Here is a 9,395-nt window from a genome sequence, read left to right as displayed (position 1 = left end):
CCCAGCAGCCGCATGCACAAGTGCATTGAGGGGCTGGGGGAAGACAAGACCTGAGTTGTTATGCTCTGAATTGAAGCAACCTTCTCGACAGGCAGGAAAACCTTTTGCTGGCTGGTGTCCATGATGAGGCCTAGGAAAACCATGCATTGACACGGAACCATCTGGGATTTCTTTAAATTGATCAGCCATCCGTGGCCCTCGAGGACCACCAAGGTGAGGGACAAGTGATGACATAAGCAATCTACTGAGGAGGATTTGATGAGCAGATCGTCCAAATAAGGCACGACCTGAACTCCCTGAAGGTGAAGACATGCTGCCATAACTGACATGACCTTCGTGAAAACCCTCGGCGCTGTTGAGAGGCCAAAGGGTAGGGCCCGAAACAGATAGTGGAAGGATCCCACCGAGAATCTTAGAAGAGACTGATGGTGAATCCATATGGGAATATGGAGGTATGTGTCCTTTAAGTCTATGGACGCCATAAACTGATCCTTCTCTAAGCCGTTTATCACCGACCTCAGGGATTCCATACGAAATTTTTCCACCTTTAAGTGCACATTGAGGCCCTTTAAATTTAGGATGGGGCGAAAGGAGCCGTCCGGCTTCTTGACCAGAAACAGGTTTGAATAAAACCCCTGCCCTTTCTGGTAATCTGGAACCCTGCAGATAACTTTTTGAAAAAGAAGAGAGGTGACCCAATCCTGCATAGCCTGCCATCTTGATGGATCTCGGGGTAGCGGAGTTTGGAAGAAACGATGTGGAGCGGGGTCCAACAGGTCTATCCTGTACCCCTCTGATATAATACCCCGAATCCAAGAATCTTGGGAGGACGTCCCCCCACTGGCACCCCCTGCAGAACAGAGTGGTCGTCATGACGCAAGCTTCTCCTGGGCCTGGCGCCTAGCTGCAAACAAGGATCTCCCCCTGGCAGAGGAGCCTCGAGAATTGGGCTGTCTGCCTCTAAAGGACTGTCCTTTAGGAAAGGAGGTCCCCCGAAAAGGCTGACGAAAAAGAGCTGACCCGAGGGTTCCGGCTCCTGCTAGGGAATACTGGCAAGGAAGTGCTTTTGCCCCCGGTTGTCCTGAGAGATTAGGATATCCAATTCCGGGCCGAACAAACCTGCCACTGAAAAAAGAATGGTTTCCACTGACTTTTTTGATTCCGCATCTCCTTCCCATGATTTCAGCCATAACTTCTTCTTGCTGAGATAGATGCAGCCTGAATAGAAGAGGATACAGCCGCTGTATACTGGGCCGCCTTATACAGGTACCCCGATGCCTCCTTCAAATGCAAAGCCAGAGGAAGTAAATCAGAATCATGTAATGCCTTTGCCAGCTGGTCTGCCCATGCTTCCATGGCTCTAGCAACCCAAGCTGATGCAAATGTGGGCCTAGAGGAAGAACCCACAGCCGCAAATATAGATTTTAGCTGGGATTCCACTCTGCGGTGATTGACATCCTGTAGGGATGCAGAACCTGGGGCTGGGAGTAAAGCATGCTTGGCCTATCGGGCTATAGGAATATCCACTTTTGGAATGCTCTCCCAGCAAACCACATCCTCTTCCTGCAATGGATACAGGGAAGAGAACCTTTGGGAACAGAGAACCTTTTCTCCGGCTGTTTTCAGGCTCCTTCTGCGATTTCTTTAAGTTCTACAGAAGGGGGAAAATGGCTAGCCCTTCTTTTGGCTTTCCTAAAAAGATTTCTGTCTCTGGGAGTCGGATCTTCCGGTTCTGGGAGATCCAACGCTTGTCTTACTGTTAAAACCAAATTGTTAATAAATTGACTTTTAGAGCTTTCTTCCTGTCCCAATGGTGGAACCTGGTCAGGATCAGAATTAATATCCCCCTCTTCCTCTGAAAACTCCTCAGAGTCTGAAAGGACCATAAGGGTATTATCAGATCTAGGCCGCTTCCTTCTAGCAGGTGGAATATTTGGGGATTCGAAAAACTGGTTCAGTTTATCCAAACCCTTTAACAAAGCTGCGGACCATGGTGGCTCTGTGGGAACAGGGGCTTGGTCCGTCTGTAATGAGGAAGGTCCTGGTATAGACGTTCCACTGGAACCAGAGGAAGCAGGGAGGCCCAATGGTGTATTTGGATTATTAGACACCGAAGTTGCCCCACTAGACCACAATTGATTGGATTGAGAAACAATCTGTGCTAAGGAGGAAACCGACTGTGTCAGGGAGGCCACCCAGGCCGGTTCCTCCGATGAAGGGGCTGAGACCTGTTGGGTTTGCGCAGGGGGGACCCCTGCTTCACAAACAGAGCGCCAACGGGTCCTTCTGCCCACAAGTTAATTTTACATGACATTTAGAACACGTAAAAAATATTGATTTAGGGCCCTTTCACTTATCTGGCATTTCTGAATAAAGGAAGGCACACCAAACACACAGACTTAAATTGAAAAATTTTAGCTGAGTAGAGAGAGAGAGATATAATATGTATAGAGGAAAGTGTAACTACAAGAATCAACTAATCTAGATAAAAAGTTGTACTTGTAATATTTTAAACACAAAATAATATTTAAGCAGGTAGGAGAACTATAATATAACTCCTACTAGCCCTCTTGTACACAGCAATACAGCATATGTGTTTAAATAAATCAGATACTTAGCCATAGGCCAAACAGGGGAGAAGTCCAACAGCAGTATCCTGGTGCCTGCTCCCTCAGATCTGTTCCCGGACTTCTACTTGGTGCCAGAAGACTGGGACAGACCATCTCTCTCTCTCAGGAAGGAGGGTGAGCTCTATGTGTTAACTGCCCCACTTCAGTAGTGCTGCTTCTGCAGCGATTAAAAAATAAAAATGAATTTTCTGTAGCAGAGTATTGGAGACCTCCAGAGGAGGTCTCCGCAGCGGATAATACCTGATGCCCCCTCCTATGCATGAGGGGGGATCCAGGTATAGCCCCCTTCTTCCTAGGATCTCCTTCCCAAAATCCAAAATGGCCACCATCAACTGACATATCCGATAACCGGCACTCTATACCTGCAATGGCAGCGCCGGTTATCGGGGAGGCTCAGGAGTGACAGCGGTCCGTGAGACCGCTTGTCACTCTCAATTTTAGACACCCTTTCCTCCATCTCCTTTCCTGTACATGTCAGTGAGAACCGCTGGCTCTCATCTGGCAGGGGAGCGTCTGCGCTGCTGTGCTGTGAGTGTGTCCTCTATATTAGAACACACTCCAGCCTGCTAATGGGAAAAAATGAAGTAAAATAAAAAGAATAAAATAAAAGTAATAAAATTACACAAAGCACTAAAAACACTGCCCAACTCCATGGGCACCTGAAAAAAACTGACAGGAAGAGGAAGAGGCAGGGGGATTGTAGAGGGGAGGGGTCTGTAGGCAGCACTAAAAGTTAACTAGTTAGGTGCCAACTCCCCAAGCTCCCTCCACAACCCATTGTAAGCAGTGTCCCCCAGACTGAATGAAAAAGAAATCTCTTTAATGTTACAACCATTGACAAAGCATAGGAGAAGAGACTATCAGAAAAGAGGTCAATATATTTATTTATTTTCTTAGTAGAACAGGTGAATGTCATAATACAATTTAATGACATGTTGCAGCTTATACATCTTTTATTTTTAACTAAATGATTGCAATATAACATTTACATAAAATGAAGTCAGACTCTCACTAACTATCAAATTCCCTTGTAGAGGCACAAGTGAAAAAACATGAAGAGCCTCCAAAGCCTAAGAAAGGTAAAAAGATGATATATCTAATTTAATGTAAAAATCAATCTGGTTATATAGCAAATTACCAAAATGTTCTGTAATTTGAAATTAACTCATTAGTAATTGCATTTGCAGATACACCAGAGAAAAAACATGAAGAACCAGCAAAAGAAAAAAAAGGTAACCATATTAATCACCTTATATTCCTGACATATTTCATCTTAGCAAGTCCTGTAGCCATTGTTCAGCTGCCTCTGTGCATTGGCGGAGATCTGAAATAGTGGATCTAATTCAAAGTCATAGAGCCGTGTGTTGGAGCTCATCTGCTATGGACAGAGCCAAGTAGACACAAAGGCGATTAATATTGAACCCAGCTCTATCTGTACATGTGGACACTGAATAACAAATTCAATGGTGCTTGTGGCAGAGAAGGATCCCCACCATAGTACTGCTATTGGGAAGGGAGAGGGGTTTAGTAATCTTGACGGAAAAAATAGATAACCCCTTGAATGTTAAGAATCTTCAGAGAGGATAATTGAGGAGGCGAAGAAGAATCGGCAATTATCTGTTTTGGAACACTGTGTTGAAAAGGTGGTTGTAATAAATCAATGTAATGACGTATTGTACTATTGACGTATTGTACTTGTGAGAGGAATTTTTGGTATCAAGCATGTATGCAAGATGTAGATTGACAATTTCTCACTGGCAATTGTCTTTTTAAGTGACACCAGTCAAAAAACATGATTAACTTGCAGAACCAAATCCAGTTAACCAAATAAAATGTTTTACCATTTCTAAAAATAATTCTTGGTATATAGCAATTTTTCAAACTGTTCTGTAGAGTGGTACTCAGTCATTAGCAATCTCATTTGCAGAGACACCAGTGAAAAAACCTGAAGAACCAGTCAAAGAAAAGAAAGGTAATCATATAATTTTACTTAACTGGTTTGTTTAAAAAAAATAGGTACTTGCACTCACATATAGACATGGAAAATACTGATGACTTTTAGTCGTTCTTGGCTCCCTCTCCATTACAGTTTAGATTTTCAACAGTGGTTCTAATTAAAAGCCAAGAAGACACTGTCTCAGACATTACTTTTTACGGAGAAAACCAAATAATGCCAGAGGTGGTCATCAGTTGTCCAGGTTATTTGTAAGGGATAGGAGTTGATAAAAAGAGTGAAAGCTGGGAGGTTTAGATAAAAATCCCCAACCATAGTACTATTATTGAGAAAGGAAGGAGATTTAGAATTTTTTTCACATAATGTTAATTATCTCTTTAATGTTACAACTATTGACAAAGCATAGGTTAAGAGACTATCAGAAAAAAGGTCATTATCTTTATTGATTTCCTTAGTAGAACAGGTAAATGTCATAATACAATTTAATGACATGCTGCAGCTTATACACCTTTTTTTTTAGCTAAATGATTGCAATATAACATTTACATAAAATGAAGTCAGACTCTCACTAATTATCAATTTCCCTTGTAGAGGCACAAGTGAAAAAACATGAAGAGCCTCCAAAGCCTAAAACAGGTAAAAAGATGATATATCTAATTTAATATAAAATCAATCTGGTTATATAGCAAATTACCAAAATGTTCTGTAATTTGAAATTAACTCATTATTAATTGCATTTGCAGAGACACCAGAGAAAAAACATGAAGAACCAGCAAAAGAAAAAAAAGGTAACCATATTAATCACCTTATGTTCCTGACATATTTCATCTTAGCAAGTCCTGTAGCCATTGTTCTGCTGCCTCTGTGCATTGGCGGAGATCTGAAATAGTGGATCTAATTCAAAGTCATAGAGCCCGTGTGTTGGAGCTCATTTGCTATAGACAGTGCCAAGTAGACACAAAGGCTATTAATATTGAACCCAACTCTAACTGTACCAGTGGACACTGAATAACAAATTCAATGGTGGTGGTGTCAGAGAAGGATCCCCACCATAGTACTGTTATTGGGAAGGTAGAGGGTTTAGTAATCTTGACGGAAAAAATAGATAACCTCTTGAATGTTAAAAATCTTCAGAGAGGATAATTGAGGAGGTAAAGAAGAATGGGCCATTATCTGTTTTAGAACACTGAGTTGAAAAGGTGGTTGTAATTTCTCACTGGCAATTGTCTTTTTAAGTGACACCAGTCAAAAAACATGAATAACCTGCAGAGCCAAATACAGTTAACCAAATAAAATGTTTCACCTTCTCTAAAAATAAATCTTCTTATATAGCAATTTTTCAAACTGTTCTGTAGAGTGGTACTCAATCATTAGCAATCTCATTTACAGAAACACCAGTGAAAAAACCTGAAGAACCAGTCAAAGAAAAGAAAGGTAATCATATAATTTTACTAACTGGTTTGTTTTAAAGCATTAAGTACTCGCACTCACATGTTGACATGGAAAATGCTGATTACTTGTAGCCATTCTTGGCTCTCTCTTCTGTACAGTTTAGATCTTCAACAGTGGCTCTAATTAAAAGTCTTATTAGAGTATAATTGAGGAGGCGATTAGTAATAGGAATGGATCATTATCTGTTTTAAAAAACAGACTTGAAAAACTGATTGCAAAAATTCAGTGTAATGATGTATAGTACTATTGATGTATTGACGTATTGTACTAGTGAGATGAATGTATTGACATATTCTACCTTTCATACTACTTACTAATGTGATGAATTGCTGATATCAAGCAAATACGCAAGATGTAGATTGCTACTTTATCACTAGCAATTTTCTTTGTAGTGACAATAGTGAAAAAACATGAAGAACCAATAAAATCAAAGATAGGTAACCAAATATAATACCACACCTAATTCCTTATCTTGTTTGTTGCTGAACAATAAGTGCTCACACTCATATATAGATATGTAAAATGCTGATGACTTTTGGACGTCCTTGGCTCCCTCTACATTACGGTTTAGTTCTGAAACAGCGGCTCTAATATAAAGTCAAGGAGACAATGACTCAGACCTCACATCTACAGAAGTAGCCAAGTAGGGCCAGAGGTGGTCAGCAGTTGTCCAGGTTTTTTGTAAGCATTAGGACATTGATAAATAGAGTGAAAGCTGGAGGGTTTAGATAAAAATCCATAGTACTATTTTTGAGAAATGAAGGAGATTTGAAAATGTACTACATAAAGTAGAAAATCTCTTTAATGTTACACTCATTGACAAAGCATGGGTGAAGAGACTAACAGAAAAGAGGCCATTGGTTTGATTGATTCCCTTAATAGAACAGGTGAATGTCATAATAAAATGTAATTATACATTGTAGCTAATAAGTCAATCATTTATAAATAAATTATTGTTATATGACATTTACACAAAATGTAGGCAGACTCTCACTAACTAGAAATTGCACTTGTAGAGGCACAAGTGAAACAAATGAAGAATCTCTAAAAAGACAGGTAACCAGATTAAATATCTTTGTGAATGCAAAAAACATTCTGGCTATATAGCAAGTTACCAAAATGTTTTGTAAATTGGAATGAAATCATTATCAATTGCATTTGCTGAGATACTAGTGAAAAATTATGAAGAACCAGCAAAAGAAAAAAAGGTAACCGTATTAATCACCTTATCATCCTTTCATATTTCTTGATACCAAGTCTTGGAGCCATTAGTCAGCTGTCTCAAATAGATACAAAGGCTATTGATATTGAACTGAGTTATAGCTGTACACGTTAGAGATGCTCACTGACCCCCGTGTTTTGGTTTTGGTTTTGGATCTGGATTACGTTCGTGTTTTAGTTTGGGTTTTGGCAAAACCGCCCTTGCGTGTTTTGGTTTTGTTTGGTTTTGTTTTGCAATTTGTTAAAAAATTTAATTTTTTGGGCTAAAATAACATAATTTAGTGCTCCACCTGTTTCTTGGATAAGTGAGGTAATTCAACAGCTAATAAATGTCAACAAGCACTGAACCCCCCAGGATGTGTGCTTTTATCAGACACACACCAATCCAGGGTGCCAGACAATGCACTAAAAAGAGCTATTGAGATCCATAGCAAAAAAGGCAGTTGGGTGTCTATCTGTATTTTACACCCTACACTTATAGTTAAATAGAAAAAAAAACAGCCTGCAAAGACTGGATGATCAATAGAAATGGCCAAAGCAAATTTTCTGTTTGGGTCTAGATTATTCCCATACATTAAAATTGAAATAGAAAAAGAAGCAGCCTGCAAAGACTGTTTTATAAATAGAAATGCCCAAAGCAACTTTTCTGTTTGGGTCTAGATTATTCCCGAACATTACAATTGAAAAAGAAAAAGAAGCAGCCTGCAAAGACTGTTTTATAAATAGAAATGCCCAAAACAGTTTTTCTGTTTGGGTCGAGATTATTCCTATACATTAAAATTTAAATAGAAAAAGATGCAGCCTGCAAAGACTGTACCATAAATATAAATGGTTTGGGTGTATATTATTCCATAACCTTATTAGTGCAAATAATGAAAAATACTGTTTAATCCCTGCTAGGCCCTCCTTAATTCTATAGCTACACACACCAATCCAGGGTGGCATGCAACGGTCTAAAAAGAGCTATTGACATTCATAGCAAAAAAGGCAGTTGGGTGTCTGTCTGTAACAAAAACAGCAGCCTGCAAAGACTGTACGTTAAATAGAAATGCCCCAAGTCCCTTTTCTCTTTGGGGGTAGATTACACTCTACACTTATAGTGAACGTTTTAAAAAGATGTTGTAGTCATCATCTTCAGTATCATCCTCACCCTCATCAGTGTGTACATCATCATCACAGACTATTAATTAATCTCTGCTGAAATCCGCCATTACAGAATTGTCAGTACTTGGATGTATTTGCCGGTAAAGGCCTTCCTAGTGGAAGATGTAGTTAATTTTGATAAACATCATCTTTTTCACATTTTTCGGAATTAACCTCCTACGTCGATCACTGACAAGGTTCCCGGCTGTGCTGAATACTCTTTCTGAGTACACACTGGAGAGTGGGCAGCTTAGGTATTGCAAAGCAAGTTTGTACATGGGTTTCTAAATGGCTTGTTTCTTCTTTCCAGTATGGAAAGGGACTGTCTGACATTTCCATATCAATTAACTCTTGAAAATAATCCTCCACCATCCTTTGCATGTTAATAGTAGGATTGGTTGGAGATATGGGCAAAGTCAAACATTTTTTGGTAAAATCTTTCAAACCAGCCCAGATGTCAAACTGTTGTGGTCTGCCACCTGAGTCATCCCTGCTTCTCTTTGGAAAGTGCAATTTCATGGCAGAACCTCAAGTGCCAGAACTGCTGCCACTGGTGCCACACTGCTGCCACTGGTGCAGGACTTACACAAACAACCTCATCCTCATCAACATCCTCATTAGCGCCCTCATCGGCTACACAAATCTCCCCCTCATCCTCTTCTAATTCCAAAGTTTCATCCTCAATTGGTGCATCACCGGCTACACTCGGGCTGTTCAGGCACACATCAGCAGAAATGCTGAAAGGGCCCTTCTTTATAGGTACACTATCAGAATTGTCACGATTATAGATACCACTCGTGGATGGACTCTCCTCAGGGATTGGTGTCATTTCTGATTCTGAGCATACATTTTCCTCTAATGCATTACTGTTTTCTTGCAGTTCGGTTTTCACACATAACAGTAGTTGTGCACCACTTTTGGACTCCAAATTACTTGGTCTTGCTTGGTCACGAGTGACCGTACAAGAAGAAGGCTCAATAACATTTTTAGATCTC

General features: G+C 40.1%; 1 protein-coding gene across 1 annotated transcript in view; it reads left to right on the top strand.

The window, feature by feature from the left end:
• Window positions 1–3,452: 3,452 nt before the first annotated feature.
• Window positions 3,453–9,395, top strand: part of LOC142143217 (uncharacterized) — a 78,887-nt gene continuing 72,944 nt past the window's right edge. Inside the window, exons 1-7 of the mRNA XM_075200929.1 lie at window positions 3,453–3,501; window positions 3,665–3,709; window positions 3,818–3,862; window positions 4,558–4,602; window positions 5,176–5,220; window positions 5,328–5,372; window positions 5,974–6,018. Of these exons, the coding sequence (XP_075057030.1) occupies window positions 3,453–3,501; window positions 3,665–3,709; window positions 3,818–3,862; window positions 4,558–4,602; window positions 5,176–5,220; window positions 5,328–5,372; window positions 5,974–6,018 (319 nt within the window). The remainder of the gene's footprint in view (window positions 3,502–3,664; window positions 3,710–3,817; window positions 3,863–4,557; window positions 4,603–5,175; window positions 5,221–5,327; window positions 5,373–5,973; window positions 6,019–9,395) is intronic.

The sequence above is a fragment of the Mixophyes fleayi genome, chromosome 3 (genome assembly GCF_038048845.1).
Source record: "Mixophyes fleayi isolate aMixFle1 chromosome 3, aMixFle1.hap1, whole genome shotgun sequence".
In the NCBI taxonomy this organism is placed as follows: domain Eukaryota; kingdom Metazoa; phylum Chordata; class Amphibia; order Anura; family Limnodynastidae; genus Mixophyes; species Mixophyes fleayi.
Note: the sequence above shows the minus strand (reverse complement) of the source record. Positions and strands in the feature narration are given on the sequence as shown.